The 22,527-nt window shown below is 49.7% G+C and overlaps 1 protein-coding gene across 2 annotated transcripts in view; it reads right to left on the minus strand.

Annotated features, from left to right (window-relative positions):
• TESK2 (testis associated actin remodelling kinase 2) overlaps positions 1 to 22,527 on the minus strand; it is a 599,416-nt gene that overhangs the window by 103,090 nt on the left and 473,799 nt on the right. For both annotated transcript variants that reach the window (XM_078671787.1, XM_078671788.1), the window contains one exon: positions 18,638 to 18,720. In XM_078671787.1, the coding sequence (XP_078527913.1) occupies positions 18,638 to 18,720 (83 nt within the window). The remainder of the gene's footprint in view (positions 1 to 18,637; positions 18,721 to 22,527) is intronic.

A 22,527-nucleotide genomic window follows, 5' to 3' on the forward strand; every position in this document is an offset into this window, starting at 1 on the left:
GGCAGCCTTCATTATATTAGTCTGAGGTAATAAAGAATGTTTCAAATTTAGTCATTTTGTCAATGTGTGGGCCTTAGTTTTTCCATGGTGTACTGGGCTCACCACAGAGTAAGAGTGGGAAGTTGTGCAGCCTTCCATTTCAGGCTAATGGTCACCTTGGCTACCAACAGAAACTGTGCGATAGGTTTACCTGTTGGTGTTGATAAAGGGTAGTGACCTTCATCAACATGGCCCAATAGGCTTGTTATAGGGTTCCTCTGCAATTGAATATTGATTAAGTCTTTAAAACATGGTAAAATCTCAGCCCAGAAATTCCTCACTTGACAAAATTCTCAGCAAATATGCAAACAGGACCCCCTTTCTTCAGAAGGTTTCCATAGATCACCTCAGACGCATCGATATCAAGAACCATCCCAGCATAATCGTATTTGCTCTGTACTAGGTGCGTTGTCAAAGTAACTTTAATCGGTCTGATGAATTAGATCATAAAAGTGCATAACAACATTAAATGCATACATCAGTCAATAAAAACAGAATGCATCAGCATTACTAAGATAAAATAAATAGAGAGAGACTACAGGTTAATGCATCAGGTAGAAGATCAGCAGTTCCATCCTGGACTATACATAAAAAAATTAAATGAACATGATAAAAAAATGTGCAAATGGAGGAATCGGCTGCCCTCTTCCACAATAAAATATATGCACACATTCAGAAATGTCCTGTTCGAGGTCCTCTGACCATTTTCACAGTATATGTTGGTTGATGTAGGGGAAGGCTTTTAGCCAAAACGCGACAATGGTATTATTGCTCACTATATATATATATATATTCAGTGCTAGTGGTTTCCCCACTCCCCGATGGTTGCGGCTGCCATGTGCTGAGTAACAGCTGCTTTAATTGAAGACATTGTTCGGTCTCAATTGAAAATCATGTGCCCATTGTGTTCCATCTTTAAGGTTTCCTACCTAAAACAATTACTATAGCCATAATCTCTCCCCTCAGCCCAACTCAGGTAACCTTTATCTGACATTCCCAATTTAAAATCTCGGTTCGTAAAAACTAGAGGGAAGGGTAGGTGATTTGCCCTGTCTGAACAGCCATATTCCAATTTGCTAGGGTTGTTTTGGTGGAAACCATTAAGGCACGTAGTTGCCTATAGGTTTGTGGGAGGGGCCACAAAAGATGTTGCAATGGAATCGTGTCCCTTCCACTGGGCAATGGAAGGGACAAACCGCGCTGGACAGCCTAAAACAAACAAGCATTTGCAAAGCAATAGGTCTCGCATTAGGAAAGTTTGAGCTATTGGTATTGTAAATGACACATTTTTTATTTATGTGTTGGTTTTGAAAATAGCAAACTTAATTGCTTTGTCATTTACAATGCCAATAGTTTTAACTGTTGCAAATGTGACACCTATAGCATTTGTAATGCAATATGTGTTGTATTTACGTGACTTAGATGTATTGATATTTCAAATAACAATGGCTTTTACAGTTTTTAATAATTAATAATGAAATAAAAGTTATTGTAATTTATAATAGCAGTAGCTTAAACTTTTGTAAAAAAATTGTGAAGAATATGTTAATTGTATTTTGTGACGAAAATCCAAGAACAGAAGTAAAATATTAACATCTTTTTGTGACATTTGTAATAAAGCTTGAAACATTGAGAGAACATATTTGAACCAGTTGTTGAATGGTTGCACAGATTGATTCTGTGGTGGCGCTGAGTGATGTTGTGGTGGCGACGATTGATGCTGTGGCGTTCATTGATGCTGTGGTAGCGCCTAGTGAGTTGTATTTCCCATGAGTGATGCTGTGGTGGTGCTGAGTGATGCTGTGGCGAAGCGATAGATAGATAGAGTGATGGCGATAGAGTGAGTGTGATAGATAGATAGAGTGTATTTATGTTGCATTGAGTAGTGTAAGTATGATGGGTGTAATTATACGGCACTGAGTGGTATTATGTGGAGGTATTTACGTTGCATTGAGAAGAGTAATTATATGGGGTGTAATTATGTGGCACTGAGTGGTAATATGGGGAGTGTATGTTGTATTCAGTAGAGTCATTATGTGGCACTGAGTGGTATTTGGAGTGTATGTTGCATTGAGTGCAGTGTAATTATGTAGCATATTATGTGGCACTGAGTGGTATTGTGTGGAGTGTGCGTTGCATTCAGTAGAGTGTACTTATGTGGCACTGAGTGGGATTTGGAGTGAATGTTGCATTGAGTGCAGTGTAATTATGTGGTGTGTAATTATGTGGCACTCAGTAGTATTTGGAGTGGATGTTGCATGGAGTGCAGTGTAAATATGTGGCGTGTAATTATGTGGCACTGAGTGGTATTTGGAGTGTATGTTGCATTGAGTGCAGTGTAATTATGCGGCGTGTAATTATGTGGCACTGAGTGGTATTTGGAGTGTATGTTGCATTGAGTGCAGTGTAATTATGTAGCATGTAATTATGTGGCATTGAGTGGTATTGTGTGGAGTGTATGTTGTATTCAGTAGAGTGTAATTGTGTTGTGTGTAATTTTGTGGCACTGAGTCGTATTGTTTGGAGTGTATGTTGCATTGAGTGCAGTGTAATTATGTGGCATATAATTATGTGGCACTGAGTGGTATTTTGAGTGTATGTTGCATTGAGAGCTGTGTAATTATGTGGCAGTGCAGTGTGTGTGAGGCAGGGAAGTGTGAGGCAGCGCAGTGTGTGTGTGTGAGGCAGTGTGTGTGTGAGGCAGGGAAGTGTGAGGCAGCGCAGTGTGTGAGGCAGCGCAGTGTGTGTGTGTGAGGCAGCGCAGTGTGTGTGTGTGAGGCAGCGCAGTGTGTGTGTGTGAGGCAGCGCAGTGTGTGTGTGAGGCAGTGTGTGTGTGAGGCAGGGAAGTGTGAGGCAGCGCAGTGTGTGTGAGGCAGCGCAGTGTGTGTGAGGCAGCGCAGTGTGTGAGGCAGCGCAGTGTGTGTGTGAGGCATCGCAGTGTGTGTGTGAGGCAGCGCAGTGTGTGTGTGAGGCAGCGCAGTGTGTGTGTGTGAGGCAGCGCAGTGTGTGTGAGGCAGCGCAGTGTGTGTGTGTGAGGCAGCGTGTGTGTGAGGCAGCGTGTGTGTGTGAGGCAGCGTGTGTGTGTGAGGCAGCGTGTGTGTGTGAGGCAGCGTGTGTGTGTGAGGCAGCGTGTGTGTGTGAGGCAGCGTGTGTGTGTGAGGCAGCGTGTGTGTGTGAGGCAGCGTGTGTGTGTGAGGCAGCGTGTGTGTGTGAGGCAGCGTGTGTGTGTGTGAGGCAGCGTGTGTGTGTGTGAGGCAGCGTGTGTGTGTGTGAGGCAGCGTGTGTGTGTGTGAGGCAGCGTGTGTGTGTGTGAGGCAGCGTGTGTGTGTGAGGCAGCGTGTGTGTGTGAGGCAGCGTGTGTGTGTGAGGCAGCGTGTGTGTGTGAGGCAGCGTGTGTGTGTGAGGCAGCGTGTGTGTGTGAGGCAGCGTGTGTGTGTGTGAGGCAGCGTGTGTGTGTGAGAGGCAGCGTGTGTGTGTGTGAGGCAGCGTGTGTGTGTGAGAGGCAGCGTGTGTGTGTGAGAGGCAGCGTGTGTGTGTGAGAGGCAGCGTGTGTGTGTGAGAGGCAGCGTGTGTGTGTGTGAGGCAGCGTGTGTGTGTGTGAGGCAGCGTGTGTGTGTGAGGCAGCGTGTGTGTGTGAGGCAGCGTGTGTGTGTGAGGCAGCGTGTGTGTGGCAGCGCAGTGTGTGAGTGGCAGCACATTGTGTGAGGCAGTGCAGTTCGTGTGTGAGGCAGTGCAGTTCGTGTGTGAGGCAGTGCAGTTCGTGTGTGAGGCAGTGCAGTTCGTGTGTGAGGCAGTGCAGTTCGTGTGTGAGGCAGTGCAGTTCGTGTGTGAGGCAGTGCAGTTCGTGTGTGAGGCAGTGCAGTTCGTGTGTGAGGCAGTGCAGTTCGTGTGTGAGGCAGTGCAGCGCAGAGTGTGTGAGGCAGTGCAGTTCGTGTGTGAGGCAGCGCAGAGTGTGTGAGGCAGCGCAGAGTGTGTGAGGCAGCGCAGAGTGTGTGAGGCAGCGCAGAGTGTGTGAGGCAGCGCAGAGTGTGTGAGGCAGCGCAGAGTGCGTGAGGCAGCGCAGAGTGCGTGAGGCAGCGCAGAGTGCGTGAGGCAGCGCAGAGTGCGTGAGGCAGCGCAGAGTGCGTGAGGCAGCGCAGAGTGCGTGAGGCAGCGCAGAGTGCGTGAGGCAGCGCAGTGTGCGTGAGGCAGCGCAGAGTGCGTGAGGCAGCGCAGAGTGCGTGAGGCAGCGCAGAGTGCGTGAGGCAGCGCAGAGTGCGTGAGGCAGCGCAGAGTGCGTGAGGCAGCGCAGAGTGCGTGAGGCAGCGCAGAGTGCGTGAGGCAGCGCAGAGTGCGTGAGGCAGCGCAGAGTGCGTGAGGCAGCGCAGAGTGCGTGAGGCAGCGCAGAGTGCGTGAGGCAGCGCAGAGTGCGTGAGGCAGCGCAGAGTGCGTGAGGCAGCGCAGAGTGCGTGAGGCAGCGCAGAGTGCGTGAGGCAGCGCAGAGTGCGTGAGGCAGCGCAGAGTGCGTGAGGCAGCGCAGAGTGCGTGAGGCAGCGCAGAGTGCGTGAGGCAGCGCAGAGTGCGTGAGGCAGCGCAGAGTGCGTGAGGCAGCGCAGAGTGCGTGAGGCAGCGCAGAGTGCGTGAGGCAGCGCAGAGTGCGTGAGGCAGCGCAGTGTGTGTGAGGCAGCGCAGTGTGTGTGAGGCAGCGCAGTGTCCAATGTGTGGAAGGCCCTGGTTACTTCAGCATGAATGACGCACCTGCACTTCATAGCAGCTAGATTTAGACCGGCACTGCAGGATTATAAACCCCTTAGAAGCTCTTGAATCGTCTGTACATCCAGTTCTAGGGTCACAAGACGCATTCTGTTGTTTTATCTATTTCCAATACACGTGGCTGTGTTTATATGTGACGGGGTACTGCTTGGCCTGAAACATGGGCTTCAAACGTCTGGTCGCAGAGCGGTGCAGCCGCCTGCAGGCTGGAAGCACACGGCTTGATATGGAATGATTTACATTTAAACAAAAACAAGCTGCGAGCAAACACTTTAAAGAGCCAGCCCTGCCAGCAATAGTGTTAATGTATTGGCAGTATTTTGTATCACATAAACGAGCACAGTAAGTGCAGAGATGATTTGGAACAGCTGAGTTCATATGCACACTCGCAAAAAGCACCAGGGCAGTTTTTGTAGCGCCAAAGAGGTGCGCGCAAATGTATGTAAGCGCTTTGGTGCCGGGCGTTCCACAAGCTGCGAGCAAATACTTTAGAGAGCCAGCCCTGCCAGCAATAGTGTTAATGTATTGGCAGTATTTTGTATCACATAAACGAGCACACTAAGTGCAGAGATGATTTGGAACAGCTGAGTTAATGTGCACACTCGCAAAAAGCACCAGGGCAGTTTTTGTAGCGCCAAAGAGGTGTGCGCAGATGTATGTAAGCGCTTTGGTGCCGGGCATTCCACAAGCTGCGAGCAAATACTTTAGAGAGCCAGCCCTGCCAGCAATAGTGTTAATGTATTGGCAGTATTTTGTATCACATAAACGAGCACACTAAGTGCAGAGATGATTTGGAACAGCTGAGTTAATGTGCACACTCGCAAAAAGCACCAGGGCAGTTTTTGTAGCGCCAAAGAGGTGTGCGCAGATGTATGTAAGCGCTTTGGTGCCGGGCATTCCACAAGCTGCGAGCAAATACTTTAGAGAGCCAGCCCTGCCAGCAATAGTGTTAATGTATTGGCAGTGTGTGTCCTGTGTTCGCACTGCTGGCCTCAGACCAATTGTGAGTCCTGTCAACGGCTGGAAAAACATGGTTGGGGTGTGGGGGGGGGGGGGGTTAAGGGTGGGAGTAAGTGAAGGAGCAGACCTGGGGCGAGCAAAATGAAGCCGCAAGAGGAGCTAGAAAAAAAGTACGGGGATTTTAAAAGCAGCTATAGGAAAGCTGCTAACGAGTTAGCTGGCAAAAGAATACGTTTTCAAAGCACGAGCTAAGTGAGACGGACCTGCAGCATATAGGGGGCCACCAGAAATGCATTAACACCTTGCTTGTAAAACAGGATCAAGTGTAGCCACCACCAAGTCTGGAGTGGTGTGAAACGTTGCAATAGTTACAAAATGTGTTTGAATGCGAGTCTGCCATCGCACATTAAAGAGAAAATTGTCTCCTTGTAAATAAAGATTGTTATCATAGGTAGGAGATGCAAATGTGGCTTTGATGCAGTTGCACATATGGGTGATGTTTACACAACAATCTGGCAAATTTGTAGCAGAGATAAAAATGTTGTACGAACGTTTTTTTTTTTGCGCTTTCACAGTTAGTTTTTTAAGAAAGTGTAAGAAAATACTCTACCCAACACTGCTTCCTTAAGTAAAATAGACTAGACATCATCATGGACCAGAAACTATTGAAAGTAAAGTAGTTGCGGAGAGATTACGTTATTTTTGCGCAGGATGACAAAATATTGATCTGATGCCACGATTTTTGTATTTTTCAGTAAAGAGAGGAAACAGGGTGTTGCTTCTAGCAGTCCTACAAAGGCCAACGTTATTGGCAGTGTTAATTTGTAAATCAGTGTTCAACAGCTAAAGCTCCGTTTTACAGAAGAGTTAAGTTCCATAATAAGAACATCTCAAAGTCAGTCTAAAACCGCAATTTACAGGAAGGGCATCCTGCTGGACTTAAAAAAACCACAAAACAACTATGACAATGACAACAAGCTGTGGCTGCGAAATCAAACAAGCTGTTTGCCGCGAAAGTGAAACGAGACGCATGGGGAGCAGCAGCCATTGATGTGTCGGCCGGCCATTAGGGGAGCAGCAGAGCAACAGATGGCTTTGATGTGGGTGGAGGCAGGCGGCAAGCTCGTGCACGAGGCGTGCACTTCCGAAAATCCGCTGGAGAGCCCTTGCTTGGCCTGAAGTATGGTTTGGCTACATTAGGGCCCGTTTCCTATTCCCGCGGAATAGGAAAGGCGAGCCCTAATAAAGCCAGCAAACAGAAAGCAAGCAAACCGCAGTCACAAAGCACAAATCCAATGGTAAGCAATAGTCAGAATGCATTCCCAGAGAAGCTTTCCGAATGGCCCCAGGTTGTTGTTACCAAAACCAGACGGTACTCTATCTGGGAGGCATAATCTTCGGTCTGCTGGGGACTCTATTACAGCAACTGCTAATGGTAATATACGAGACGCTTTTTTTTTTTAAAGTGGAAAATTAACAAAAAAACATAACAAATAATGTAGAATTTTACTAATAAATAAGCTGGTTCCTTTCCGGTTGTCTTGTCTCAAACCTTTAACTAGCTCCAACACAGACCATTATATTGGATGACGCCGGCTATTGAAATAACATTAATGCGGGTGGATGGCGAGTTTGGGTGCACAGACTCAACTCAATCAAGAGAGACGTGACCTCGGTGCGATGTAGCTCCCAGAAGCCCCCGGAAAGCGGCCTTCTTTTCTGCGGTTCTCTCTGCGCATCCCAGTGCACTTTAGCCATTTTCAAGAGCAAATTCTCCTAAGTGGACACAATCTGTCCCCGGCAGCTCGTGCTCGGATCCCTCTGGAGAGACGTGCAGCGGACATGAAGGCTCTGGACACCCCCGCAGCGGGGGTGGGGGGCTTCCCTGCCCCGGCTCGCACCTCCCTCCGCATTCCTTGTGTGAAACCTTTGCCTCCGTGAACAGACTGTCCTGGTGCGGAATGCTCTAGCGTCGGCCACAGCTCGGCAGGGCCTCCAACTCTTGTAACGTATCTTATGCTACCTCTTGGATTTTGTTTGCTTTAGATACTTGCATATGTGCCACCACTGCCTCACGTAACGTTTGTTCTTGTGCCCGAGTGTCTGCCATTTAATGCAGTACTATACCTCTATTTGTACTTGTACGCTTTTGTAACCTGCACACGTCACTTTTTTTCTCTTGTAACGTATCGTTTGCTACCTCTTGTATTTTCTTTGCTCTTGATACATGCACAATTGCAACCATTGCCTTTTGTAATGTTTCGTTTGCTTTTCTAACATGCTGACTTGTAATTGTTCCTCATGTATCATTACTGTGCCTATTGTGAAGCGCTCTGACACCTCCGGGCAAAGTCTGCGATATATAAAAACGCATAAATAAAAAATAAGAATAAAAACAAGTCGCGCTTCTGCACAGACCCCCCACCGCCCCTCAAACGAGAGTGGGCTCGGAGGACAGACTGGGAGGGCCCCCCTTACAACAGGCAGTACCCGCATGGAGGCACACCCCTCCCAGGACGGCCTCATTCCTTCCCTCCTCCTCCTGGTCATGAAGCCCTGAAGGGAATGAATGAGCTCACGCCTGGCAGACACCGGAGCTCGCGCTCGGAGGCCTGCGGGGCGGGGCCACTCACTGCAGGGGGGCAGATGGGGGGGTAGGGAGGGCACTCAGCCAAACACAAAGTGATGGGAAATGAAGACGGAACAGCCTGTCTCACGGGGGGACTGGCGAGATGCCGCAGGGGCGCACCGCCAGCCGGCGGTCGACGGTCGATTGTGATCTACAAAAGGGACTTTTCCTGTCAAAAGGTTTTCGGAGCTCATTACACCCTGTTTACATCCGATTGGATGCCCTCACAGGTGGACCAAATGTGTGACAGGTCAAGTGACACGTTAACACAAGCGACTCAAAATATGAAGTCTATTAAAACAGACAACACAAACGTACTACCTTTTGAGCAATATAAAGCTGTGGAGAAGCCCCGTTTACTGACTAAATCGAACAATATGAAATCGCGGATTCTCAACTTCACCAAACTGTGTGATCCCAAGCAAATATTTTATTGTGTCATGACAAGGGATCAGTACATCCGCAGGGGCGCAACTAGGTCTAAATTTCGGGGGGGGGGCTAACATGGCAAATGAAGGGGCGGGGCTAATGTTAATCAATGGGGCGTGGCTAAAATGGCAGATAATCAGGATCGATTAATGCTCAGGTCAAGCGGAGAAAACGTGGTGAATTCTGCATTTGAAACTGGACAGCAATTAGAGCACACATTTTTGTTAATTTGATGCATTTATATGCTATTGTGTTATGAAAAAGGAACAGAGTGTACTGAATTAAAAGGCCAATTTAATATATTTTACTACAAAGCACTTTAGGAACACAATATAACCAATTTTCACAATGCCATTTCAAAGCGACGGCCCTTTTTCGCCAGTTCGTCAACAATTGCCTCTATAGGAGGACAATGTGCTCGTGAAATGTTTATCATTGCAAGTCCAGAGAGTCGTTCTTACCCCATTGTTGAACGAAGATAGGTTTTCATTCTGCCAAGACAACTGAAGCACCTTTCTGGGGATGCGGTTATCACTGGCAAAGTGGCAAATTATTTTAGCAGGCAGTATATGTTGGGATAGAAGTCAATGTGAGCATGAGTTAAGGTGTCATTTTAAAATATAACAACCCCCAATTACCCACCAGGACGCTTGGCAGACAGCGCGGTAAGCAGATATTAATATCCCCTGTTTGGGTGACCGGGACTCCCGCGCCAACCCCCGCAAAGGACACCAGGCAGAGAGGTTGCGGCGGTCAAACAAGGGCGACCCGAGGGGGCACCGAAGTGTACATTTGCCTCACCTCCCCAATAGACTTTTAATGGCTGCGCCTGTCACGGAAGCCGACTCGATCTTCATCACCCCACAGCATTCTTCAATTTCCTCGAGGCACAGCATTGGGGCTTTGTGGGAAGTATAGTTCCACTACACAGGACTACACAGTTTGATTGCATCACATCGTGGGGGCGGAGCATGGCAACTGTTAACAACAGCGTGACAGGCTGACCATTCGCAGCACAAGGAGCAGCTGGAGAGGGGCGCTGAGGAAGGCAGAAAGTGCCGAAATGCATTCGCCCGAGACCTGTGTGCAGTAAAGTGCTCCTTTGAATCTCCCTTCTGGGTCACGTCTCTTTTCTTTTGGAGGAGGGGTTGTTTCATATATATATATATATATATATATATATATATATATATATATATACACACACACACAAACATCTATCTATACACCCACATATGAATATACTAGCAGCCCGTCCCGACCTTGTCCGGGAGCAATCAGGCTTCAGGGCCACCCCCCCAACATTGTCCATGGGTCCCCCTGAGTAGTAGCCCATCCCGACCTTGGCTTCAGGGCCCCCGGCCGCCCGATATTGTCCGTGGGTCCCCTGGAGCCTTACCTCATCCGCCGCACCTCCCCGCGCTCCTGAGTTCACCGGTCCGCCGCTCCTCGCCACTCCTCCCCGCCTGTCCGCAGCTCCCCACCGCTCCTGCCTGCCTATCCGCCGCTCCTCCCTGCGCTCATGTCCGCCACTCCTCCTCGCGCTCCTGGACGCCGCTCCTCCCCGCGCTCCTGATGTCAGCACGCACGTCACGGCCGGCGCTACTTCCATGGGACTACTTATTTTTCTCGTAAATTCTTTAAATAACTTTTTTTTTAAATTTATATAGCCTATGTCCATCTGCACACCTTGACAATTACAACGATGTATCGGGTGTGTGGATTGGCGCTGTGGTTCCCGAGTTTACCTGCCTCAAAGGTTCAAAGTTCTTCCTTTATAATAGTAGTATAGATATAGGTTTATATTTACCTGTAAATGGCTTATTTTTTTAGTAAAGTATATATATATATATATATATATATATATATATATATATATATATATATATATATATATTACATCAAAAGAGTCGCCTGCTGAGGAGAGAGCCACACGACAGGTAAGTCTTCGCCATTAATTTTATTGCAGGGTACAGCGGGGAATCTTGCCATGCATCGCACAATTATAGTCCACTAGAAGCGACTCTTTTGATGTAATTTGTTGCGGCTCAGCCTGGGCCGCGGAGAGAGCCCTGTTGCTGTTCTCGGCATCCTGCAGCGACGCCAACCGACGCCGCTGCAAATGGGGACAGGTGCCGAATGTTGGAGGATAGAACGTATGAGCGGGGACTCGAACAGTGACATTGCAACCCCTAAAATTAACCCAAAACCCATACCCACACTGAACCCTAAAATTACCCCCGACACCCTAAAACCCATTACCACCCTGAACTCTAAAATTGCCCCCCTGGCACCACAAAACCCATCCCCACCCTGAACCCTAAAATTACCCCTGGCACCCCAAAACCCATACCCACCCTGAACCCTAAAATTAACCCTGGCACCCCAAAACCCATACCGATCCCTAAGATAACCCACCCTGGAACCCCAAAACACATACACTGATCCCCAAAATTACACCCTTGCCCCCCAAAATCCATTACCACCCTGAACCCCCAAATTACACTCCTGGCACCCCAAAACCCATACCCACCCGAACCCTAAAATTACCTCCTCACACCCCAAAACCCATACCCACCCGAACCCTAAAATTACCTCCTCACACCCCAAAACCCATTACCACCCTTAATCCTGAAATCATCCCCCTAGAACCCCAAACCCCATACCCACGCTGATCCCTAAAATTACACCCTTGCCCCCCAAAATCCATTACCACCCCGAACCCCCAAATTACACCCCTGGCACCCCAAAACCCATACCCACCCGAACCCTAAAATTACCTCCTCACACCCCAAAACCCATTACCACCCTTAATCCTGAAATCATCCCCCTAGAACCCCAAACCCCATACCCACGCTGATCCCTAAAATTACACCCCTGCCCCCCAAAACCCATACCCACCCTGAACCTTAAAATTACCTCTGGCACCTCAAAATTCATACCCGCGCTGATCCCTAAAATTACACCCTTGCCCCCCAAAATCCATTACCACCCTAAACCCTAAAATTACCCCCTGGCACCCCAAATCCCATACCCACCCTGAACCCTAAATTTACCCCTGGAACCCCAAAACCCATGCCCTCCCTGAACCCTAAAATTACACCTGGCACCCCAAAACCCATTACCACTCTGACCCCCAAAATTACCCGCTGAGCCCTAAAATTACCCCTGGCACCCCAAAACCCATACCCACACAGAACCCTAATATTACTCCAGGCACCCCAAAACCCATACCCACCCTGTACACTAAAATTACCCCTGGCTCCCCAAAACCCATACCCACCCTGAAGCCTAAAATTACCCCTGGCACCCCAAAACCCACACCCACCCTGAACCCCTAGATTACCCTCCTGGCCCCCAAAACCCATAACCGTCCTGAACCCTAAAATTACCCCCTGGCACACCAAAACCCATTACTACCCTGAACCCTAAAATTACCCCTGGCACCCTAAAAGCCATACCCACTCAGAACGCTAAAATTACCCCCTGGCACCCCAATCCCTAACCCACCCTGAACCCTAAAATTACTTCTTGGCACCCTAAAACCCAGACCCACCCTGAACCCTAAAGTTACCCACTAACACTCCAAAAAATGAATTCCCTACAAGTGCACAGACAGCAGGGGGAAAGGGATGGCCAGTACAGGTGAAGCTTTTCCTTTGTAAATGAATTCCTGCTGCCCTCATTGCCCAGGGTTTGCTGTCTGTGCACTTGTATGTAATACACATCCATACAAGTGCACAGACAGCAACCCCTGGGCTATGACTCCAGTGGAAATTCCTTTACAAAGGAAAAACATCATCTGCACTGGCCGGCCCTTTCCCCCTGCTGTGCACTTCACACCCCATGCTGAATACATTAAGTGCTTAGGAGAAATCCCTGCCTTTAGGCAAGGATATCACCTCAGCGCCAGTAAAGGAAAACAAGAGGGGGGGGCTGGGGGGTTCACTGAAACTGTTTAGAGGCTGTCTGTCTGTCTGTCTCGGCTGCTGGGCCTCTCAGAATGCATCATAAAAATGACATTCTCGGCTCCGATGCGCAGCCTTCTTTCATCATTTCAGTGCGTGTCAAATGAGCCCGGGCTGAAGAAGACGACGGGGGGGGGCTGAAGCCCGGTGAGCCCAATGGGTGTTGCACGCCTGCATCCAAGACAACTTCTCTTTTTCTCTACCTGGGAGCCTCTGACAGCGTACCAGCAGCTGCAGAAACGCAGCTGACACTGGGACCCACACTGTTGCGCTAAGAAAGCCTCAAGCAATTCCGAGGGGGCAGAGGGGCTGTAAATGTGTGACCATGCATATCAATGCGGGGGTGCGGGAACCAGCAATTAAAGGCGTTAGTGTCCCTCGTGATGCGTGGCACCTGGCAGGCCCGGATAACCTTTCAACTGCATTGGCCCAACACGTGACTCCGGTCTGCCAGCTCCCTGCCTGTTAGCAGGCGGCACTGAATGGGTTTTAGAGCAGTCACACACCTTGAGAGAATCCTAGAGAATTACTGCCACATACATGCCTTCTCATGAACAATTTGGACTATTCCAGGTACATGCGACCTTAAAAATACAAGGGTGAAAGCCAAGAAAAACAAGCATTGAAAATGCAATAGGTCTCACTCTCGTTTAAGTTAAAGCAATCCTGTTTGTAATTAGATTGCTTTTTAGCTTTGCTTTTATTAGTGTTCTTCAAACTTCCACGTACATAACATGCATATGTATGCATGCATTTATAATTGTGTTTAAATAGATATGCAGATGTATATATATATATATATATATATATATATATATATATATACACACACACCACAACATATGTGTAAATGCATAGTAGTAGAGTGAGTTGTAGAGAGTAGTAGAGAGTGATTAGTAGAGACAGTAGTAGAAAGTAGTAGATAGTGAGTAGTAGAGACAGTAGTAGAGAGTGATAAGTAGAGTAGTAGAGTGAGTAGTAAAGAGTATGTTGTGTTGGTAACTTGGTAAATATGCTGTTGGCACGGGCAGTTGTTCGACTCTATTGATGTTCTAGAGTCTTGGGTCCGTGCCGTGTTGTTCGTGGGGCAGTTGGAGGCTGGTCTTCGGTGTAATCGGATGCCTACTGGTGGTGCTGGTTATTCTGCAATAAATCCTGTTTCTTACATCATTTGGAGTACGACTCTACTTGAGTGAGTAGTAGAGAGTGAGTGGTAGAGAGTAGTGGAGAGCGAGTAGTGGAGAGCGAGTAGTGGAGAGCGAGTAGTAGTGAGTGAGTAATAGAGTAGTATTGAGTAGTAGAGAGCGAGTAGTAGAGAGCGATCAGTAGAAAGATTAGTAGAGAGCGAGCAGTAGAAAGATTAGTAGAGAGTGAGTAGTAGAGAGAGTAATAGAGTGAGTACTATTCCTTTTTACATCAAAATTCTCATGTTTTTTGCAGCACTGGGGCAGGTAAGCGTGGTGATGTGGGGCGTGCACCCGCCCCTCCCCCCGCCCGTCCTGGCTACCGTCTCCCAGAACAGGAAGTGCCCGGAATGAGTAAGGTATTTTGGAATTTGCTAATTACAGCTCCTGGATATCTGCCCCTGGGTGTCACAGAATGAGCAAGTATTGATGGGAGAGAGAGCTGTGAGTGCTTAATGTGATCTGCTTCCTCTTCCCACCTCATTTTCTGTACTTGTTGCAAGGCCTCCCTTGTGCCTGTAGTTATGCTTCCAAATACGTATGCGGAGGTCGCCGCCGTGCCTGTGTTTAGTTCTATAGTATACCCTCTGCAGAACTCCCCCATGCCCGAGCTTCCCCTGTTCCTCCTCTGTACTGTAGCTTCTGCTGTACCCGTAACTGTCTCGTCGGTGCAGGTCTTTGTTGTCTGTAAGTGTGCCTGGTCCTTTCCTGTACCATGCCGTTCCTTGCCTCTCCTCTGTACCTGTGCTATTGTCCACCTCCATACCGGTGTCTTATTATCTGCTACGTCACAGTCTTCCTCAATGCAATGTCGCACTATCTTGTGCGCCTGTGTCAAAGCCTTCTTTGTAACCGAGCAGCCTTCGGTGTGCCCATGCCAAGCCCTCTGTGTACCTATGCCGGCCGTCTGCCATGCGGAGTGCGCTTTGAATCTGTGCCGAAGAGTCCCTGTACCTCTATGCCAGCTCCCCACCTCTTTGTGCCAGCGCCCTCCAAGTCCCCGAGTCCGGCCCTTTAATGTGCCAATGCTAGGGGCGGTGCCAGCAGTGTAGAGAGTACGGGTTAGAGCTTTTAACCCCCGAGGTCCAGTCTTCGACTTTTCTTTTCCCACGCCATCAGAGGTTTCACCCGAGTGAAAGGCAGAGATCTCCGAGCTGCTGCTGGCTATGGGGTTCTCAGAGGAAGTGGCCTGCCTGCCTGATATGGTTAAAGGCAATCCTGTCTGGTTTGTGGCGGTTCATCAAGTACCTGGGGTGCAGCCTTTTCTCTGAACAAGCTTGTGTAGTTCCCATAATCATGCTTCTCTTTCTCCCATCCCTGATCAGTACACAGCTGAGGGCCTGTTAGAGGAAAGCATACCTGAACAAGACTCGATCTCTTGTCTTTACGGGGCCATGTGTTTGAAACACATGGCCGCATAAAGATAAGAAACCTTTCACGGCAGAAGGAAGGCAGACTAGCTGTCCAAGTGGGATGGCTCAAAAAGAGAGAAGTCTACGTCATAAAGAGCTCTTTCCCAAGGGCTGGCCACTGTTTAGCATAAATGGTGACACCAGCCAATGGGAAAGAGGGGCGGGGCTTGAAGCCCTATACCGAAACTCTCAGAATCCTTCAATCTATGCGACCGAGCTGCGCATGTGCGCAGCCACGCTAGCAGAGACCTAAAAAGCGTGCTGGTGCAGTCCGGAAATTGTGGTGTGGCCCTGTAGCCATCTCTTGACACTCCTTGAAGAGATTTTCTCACTGCGGGCACTTCATATACTAGTCCGAGCATCATAGACTTACACCCACGTTTAACTCTTCACTTCCCACCAATGACTTTAGAGGGAATCCAACAACGAGTTTTGCTACGGTATGTTTCAGTGTTTGGTAAGACACCATGCCCATATGGAGCCCTGGCATCAACCACACAGTGGCACCAGAGAGCTGCTAAGAATCCAAGAACCAAGCCTGTTCAGATGTCTCATTGAAAGAATATATTCTATCGGCAGTTTCTCAGGATAAATAGAATCTGCAGCACTGAAATAGATAAAAAAAACTGCCAGACAGAGCCCTTTGTAAAATTCCTACAACGAGGTTACAACAACAGGGATCTTTTGGCAGCACTCACGAAGGCAAATTCTAATGAGAGGCCAGGGGTCACTATCAACCATCCTGAGCCTGTTACTACATTTGTTAATCCAGCTGAATCAAACACAATACGATTAATAATTACCTACAGTGACCAGGAATACCAAGTGAGGAAAATTATCCTCAAGAACTGGCACATTGTCAAAACTGACTTGACTCTTTCCAGGATACTTCCTGACTCCCCCTCGATTACATTTAGAAGGGCACCTTCCATGCTCGACAGCCTGGTGATAACTAGCCCAGAAGTAATCAAGGCACCCACTACCTGACTCTCCCTTAAAAGCGTTTTTTACAAATGCAACAATTGCAGGGCCTGCAAATTCGGTATAAATAAAACTGAATATACCGATGCATTTGATCCTAAACCAGTTGAGATCAAGGGTCGTTACACTTGTCGCACTGAATGTGCGGTCTGCATACTTGAGTGTACTTGTCACCTCAAGTATGTGGGCAGCACAAAGCTTCAGGTGTTGAACTGCATTTTACAACACCTGCGCGCCATTGTCAATACAGATCATAACTATCCTGTGGCCCGCCATTTTAATCTGGTACATAATAACAATTTCAAAGACCTTACTTATTATGTCATTAATGCGGTTCCCAAACTTCTCAGAGGGGGGAACAGGGAAAAAAGATTACTTCAGCTAGAGTTTCAATACATCTTGACACTAGACACTAAGATGCCAAATGGATTAAACACAGGCGAAGATTTGCACAATTTCTTGTAACACCAATTCACAATCTAGACTATGTCCTGAATGATCAATTGTATATTCATCTATAGTGGCCAACTTTGCATTTAATACATTGACCTGGTATATGTCGGATGATTTACTATGAGTGTACACAGTTTTTTATGTATCGATTGCAGAGAACTTCTTTTATCCAATATTTATAACCGTGTTTTCTATCCCCGATCTTACACAGTGTTTAGCCACTGATTTTTGTTTTTTAACTGTAGTGATGGGCTTTTAGACAACTTGGTTTTTATTGGCATTCTTGGGAGTTTTTTTACTGGAGACTGCGTATATGACTATGTAACTTTTTACATAGTTTTATCTGCAACTTTATTTATGATGTTCTTGACAATGTCATTTTTTAATGTTGTCCATAATTCCGCTACACATACCACGCTGCTGCACTCAGGCACTTTTTGTCTAGCTGATTTGCACAATAGTTACATACTGGATTCATCCAGGTATGAGCAATATGATACCATGCTGCTATTTTCAGGTATTTCATTGAATAATCTAGTTATTGAACTGAATATATTTTGCACATTATTGTCAGCACATGCTATTATATCTCAGCACTTTATCTGCATCCTTTGCACAACCCCGTCTAGGGTAGGCAACTACTAGCATCTAATATATAAATTATATTTATATGTGACTAGGCTTAGTTACACACAAGTAGTAACTCCAAGCCAAGGCTTGCAGCTGATTTGCACTTTATATCTATAGTTCTGTATTTCTTGACATCCTCAGGGATAGGTAATTTCACCCTATATTACCATCGGCATACCTGCAACCCACCGCCAAATAACCTGTCCCATAGAATTTATTACATTATACGTGTCACGCACCACATTTCATAAGCACTTGCACTTTCCGCCACTTCTCTTCATAATGGTATATTGACCAAATGTGAAACACATGGGCCAATAAAGATAAGATTCCTTTTGCGACGGGAGTAAGTCAAGTGAGCCAGTCCAAGTAGGACGGCTCAAAGAGAAAAGAATACGTCACTGGAAGCTCTTTTCCAATGGCTGGCCACCGTTTAGCCTAAACGGTGACGCCGGCCAATGGAAAAGAGGGGCGGGGCTTAAAGCCCGCTAGTGAAATCTACCCAAAAACATAAGATCTCGCAAGCGAGACTGCGCATGCGCAGCCTACGCTAGCCGAGACCTAAAAATCCAAGGGCAGCAAATAAAACACGAGGGAGACTATTGGTAAACAAGTGAACTTTCATGGAGTGTTTCACACAATTGAAAGAAGTTGCGCTTGAAAAGCAAGCAATGGAAGCAGCAATGCCAGCCAGTTAAAGAGATGGTAAAGAGGCAATGCTTTATGGAAGGGGCAAACAAGATTGACAAGCAGAAAAATGATTATTAAGCAAGCAAATGAGTTATGAGGAAAGAACACCAGCATGGGTAGACTCCAAACTCCTATGTTCTTGGTAGGTAAAAATGTGCCTCGCAACAGACAATGCATGTGCTGCCTAATAGGCTGGACTTGAAAAAAATTAATAATAAATACATTTAAAAAAACACCACAGGCCTGTGCCAGTTTTGTGACCCTGTTCATCAGAATGGGGAAGACAGTGCAATAACATGTGCGCTATCACACGCTTTGGGTGTTTTTCTTAGGGTTCTGTGTGAGCCACAGTTGTAAGGCACTTTCATAAGGTGTAAATGAATGGGGAAACCTTCTAGAGTAAGAACCTTAGTTATGAGTTAACAGAAAGCGAACATTAAACACATGTGATCCTGGTCAAATACCCTTTACTAGTACTTAAGCCCTAGCTCCTGCAGGGAGTTCACCTACCTGTTGTCTGGGATCTTCTCAGCCAGTCCAAAGTCTCCCACCACTGCAGAGAAGACTCCCTCATCACTCCTTATCAAACAGTTCTGCAAAAAAACAAGATCAGGATTTAGTGATATTAAATTTAGTGTGTGACACAGTGGCAGCATTTTACTTCATGTACGGAGGGCCTGCTTCTGGTGAGACAAGCGCTTGTATAAATTTACACCTGCAAGTGCTTAATATGTATAAGAATGAGTGCTGGAGCCCAAAAGCTCCGCTCCGAAGCTTGTGACTGGTGGCATTACATGTCGGCACACCGAAAATACCAAGGCTGCAAAGTCTTAAATCCACCTTATGCTTCATTAATCTACAACCAGACACTCCCTACTCCTTTATCTCACTTGTGTATGCTACTGCTTTCTCCCTTTGTGACATTTTTTCGGTCTTTCTCTTCCTTTCCCCTTTGTAAGCTTCTACCGCTCTCACTTCCAGTGGAAAAATAAGTGCTGGTCCCCACAAATGAGTGCCTGCGGACCACACCAGCTCAAATTAAGCACTGGCACCTTCTTGTTTCTATATAAAGCTCAAGCTTTCCCTCTACTGTGTGCCACCCATTTCAAGTAATGATCTTCAAGTAAACCATTTGTTTGAGGACTCGGGCAGTCTTAGAGGAATATACAAGGGCCATTCATGTGCAGCACATTCAACCCACACACTGCCCCACCCAGGCATGTGCCTGGAGGGCCCTCCACACTGCTCCACCCTGGAGAACCCTCCGATCACAGCTCCACGCAGGCATGAGCCTGGAGGGGCGCTCCACGCACGACTCCATCCAGGCATGCGCCTGGAGGGCCCACACCACACGGCTCCACCCTGGAGGGCCCTCCCCACACGGCTCCTTCTAGGCATGACCCTGGAGTGGCCCTCCATGCAAGACTCCACCCAGGCATGCGCCTGGAGGGCCCTCCCCACACGGCTCCACCCAGGCATGAGCCTGGAGGGGCCCTCCACGCACGACTCCATCCAGGCCCCTCCCCACACGGCTCCACCCAGGCATGAGCCTGGAGGGGCCCTCCACGCACGACTCCACCCAGGCATGCGCCTGGAGGGCCCTCCCCACACGGCTCCACCCAGGCATGAGCCTGGAGGGGCCCTCCACGTACGACTCCATCCAGGCCCCTCCCCACACGGCTCCACCCAGGCATGAGCCTGGAGGGGCCCTCCACGCACGACTCCACCCAGGCATGCGCCTGGAGGGCCCTCCCCACACGGCTCCACCCAGGCATGAGCCTGGAGGGGCCCTCCCCACACGGCTCCACCCAGGCATGCGCCTGGAGGGCCCTCCCCACACAGCTCCACCCAGGCATGAGCCTGGAGGGGCCCTCCACGCACGACTCCACTCAGGCATGCGCCTGGAGGGCCCTCCCCACACGGCTCCACCCAGGCATGAGCCTGGAGGGGCCCTCCACGCACGACTCCACCCAGGCATGCGCCTGGAGGGCCCTCCCCACACGGCTCCACCCAGGCATGAGCCTGGAGGGGCCCTCCACGCACGACTCCATCCAGGCATGCGCCTGGAGGGCCCTCCCCACACAGCTCCACCCAGGCATGAGCCTGGAGGGGCCCTCCACGCACGACTCCATCCAGGCATGCGCCTGGAGGGCCCTCCCCACACAGCTCCACCCAGGCATGCGCCTGGAGGGCCCACACCACACGGCTCCACCCTGGAGGGCCCTCCCCACACAGCTCCTTCCAGGCATGACCCTGGAGGGGCCCTCCATGCAAGACTCCACCCAGGCATGCGCCTGGAGGGCCCTCCCCACACGGCTCCACCCAGGCATGAGCCTGGAGGGGCCCTCCACGTACGACTCCATCCAGGCCCCTCCCCACACGGCTCCACCCAGGCATGAGCCTGGAGGGGCCCTCCACGCACGACTCCACCCAGGCATGCGCCTGGAGGGCCGTCCCCACACGGCTCCACCCAGGCATGAGCCTGGAGGGGCCCTCCACGCACGACTCCATCCAGGCATGTGCCTGGAGGGCCCTCCCCACACAGCTCCACCCAGGCATGCGCCTGGAGGGCCCTCCCCACACAGCTCCACCCAGGCATGCGCCTGGAGGGCCCACACCACACGGCTCCACCCTGGAGGGCCCTCCCCACACAGCTCCTTCCAGGCATGACCCTGGAGGGGCCCTCCATGCAAGACTCCACCCAGGCATGCGCCTGGAGGGCCCTCCCACACGGCTCCACCCAGGCATGAGCCTGGAGGGGCCCTCCACGTACGACTCCATCCAGGCCCCTCCCCACACGGCTCCACCCAGGCATGAGCCTGGAGGGGCCCTCCACGCACGACTCCACCCAGGCATGCGCCTGGAGGGCCCTCCCCACACGGCTCCACCCAGGCATGAGCCTGGAGGGGCCCTCCACGCACGACTCCATCCAGGCATGCGCCTGGAGGGCCCTCCCCACACAGCTCCACCCAGGCATGAGCCTGGAGGGGCCCTCCACGCACGACTCCACCCAGGCATGCGCCTGGAGGGCCCTCCCCACACGGCTCCACCCAGGCATGAGCCTGGAGGGGCCCTCCACGCACGACTCCATCCAGGCCCCTCCCCACACGGCTCCACCCAGGCATGAGCCTGGAGGGGCCCTCCACGCACGACTCCACCCAGGCCCCTCCCCACACGGCTCCACCCAGGCATGAGCCTGGAGGGGCCCTCCACGCACGACTCCACCCAGGCATGCGCCTGGAGGGCCCTCCCCACACGGCTCCACCCAGGCATGAGCCTGGAGGGGCCCTCCACGCACGACTCCACCCAGGCATGCGCCTGGAGGGACCTCCCCACACGGCTCCACCCAGGCATGAGCCTGGAGGGGCCCTCCACGCACGACTCCACCCAGGCATGCGCCTGGAGGGACCTCCCCACACGGCTCCACCCAGGCATGCGCCTGGAGGGCCCTCCACGCACGGCTCCACCCAGGCATGAGCCTGGAGGGACCTCCCCACACGGCTCCACCCAGGGCACACTGTTCCATCCAGGCATGCGCCAGGATGGTCCTCCCACACACAGAGGGAGAGGGGGAGGGAGAGGGGAGGGAGGGAGGGGGGGAGGAGGAGGGAGGGAGAGGGGGAGGGGGAGGGAGGGAAGGGAGAGAGAGAGAGAGAGAGAGAGAGAGAGAGAGAGAGAGAGAGAGAGAGAGAGTGGAGAGAGAGAGAGAGAGAGAGAGAGGTGGGAGAGAGGGGATGGGAAAGAGGGTGGAGACAGGGGAACCAGGGGTGGTGAGAGAAAGAGGGGGAGAAAAAGTTTAATGTTTGTAATTTTTATCTATCCGTACAGGGGAGGTTCTATTTCTAACAGAGTACAGGAATAATTTTAGTATAATTAAAAAAACACAAGCAGGTCGCTCACCATAGTCACCACCCGCTTGACCTCTTTTTCAGATGCCATAGTTGTACCCTTGTATAACAAATTTTATACACTTCAGTGCAAGTGAGCGTAATATCTGCTTTTAGGAGGCTGGCCCTCGAGAGCGGGAATGCCTTATGCTGCTTGTAAACACCCCAATATGCAGGTATTTGTGAGTACTGCCACTTTCATGGTTCACACACACCCTGAACATTGCTGAAAACGTACATGCGGCAAGCTTAGGAGTAAATCTATATTCACGGTGGAAATGACGAGGAACACTCCAAAAAGTGGAGGGGATGTAGAAAAAATAAGTTGCTCTATGGAAAAAACAACTTTACAGAACCAGTTTTGGGGTGCAAATCGCACTACTCTTGGATATTAATACAAGCAAAAACGTAAATATGTTCAAGTACAGATTTTAAAATACTTTTGCGGGAGTTGTAACTTATAATGTAAAATGCTAAAAACCGAAAGTACTCCTGGAAAGCAGCTTTGGAGGA

The sequence above is a fragment of the Lissotriton helveticus genome, chromosome 1_2, assembly GCF_964261635.1.
Source record: "Lissotriton helveticus chromosome 1_2, aLisHel1.1, whole genome shotgun sequence".
Lineage (NCBI taxonomy): Eukaryota > Metazoa > Chordata > Amphibia > Caudata > Salamandridae > Lissotriton > Lissotriton helveticus.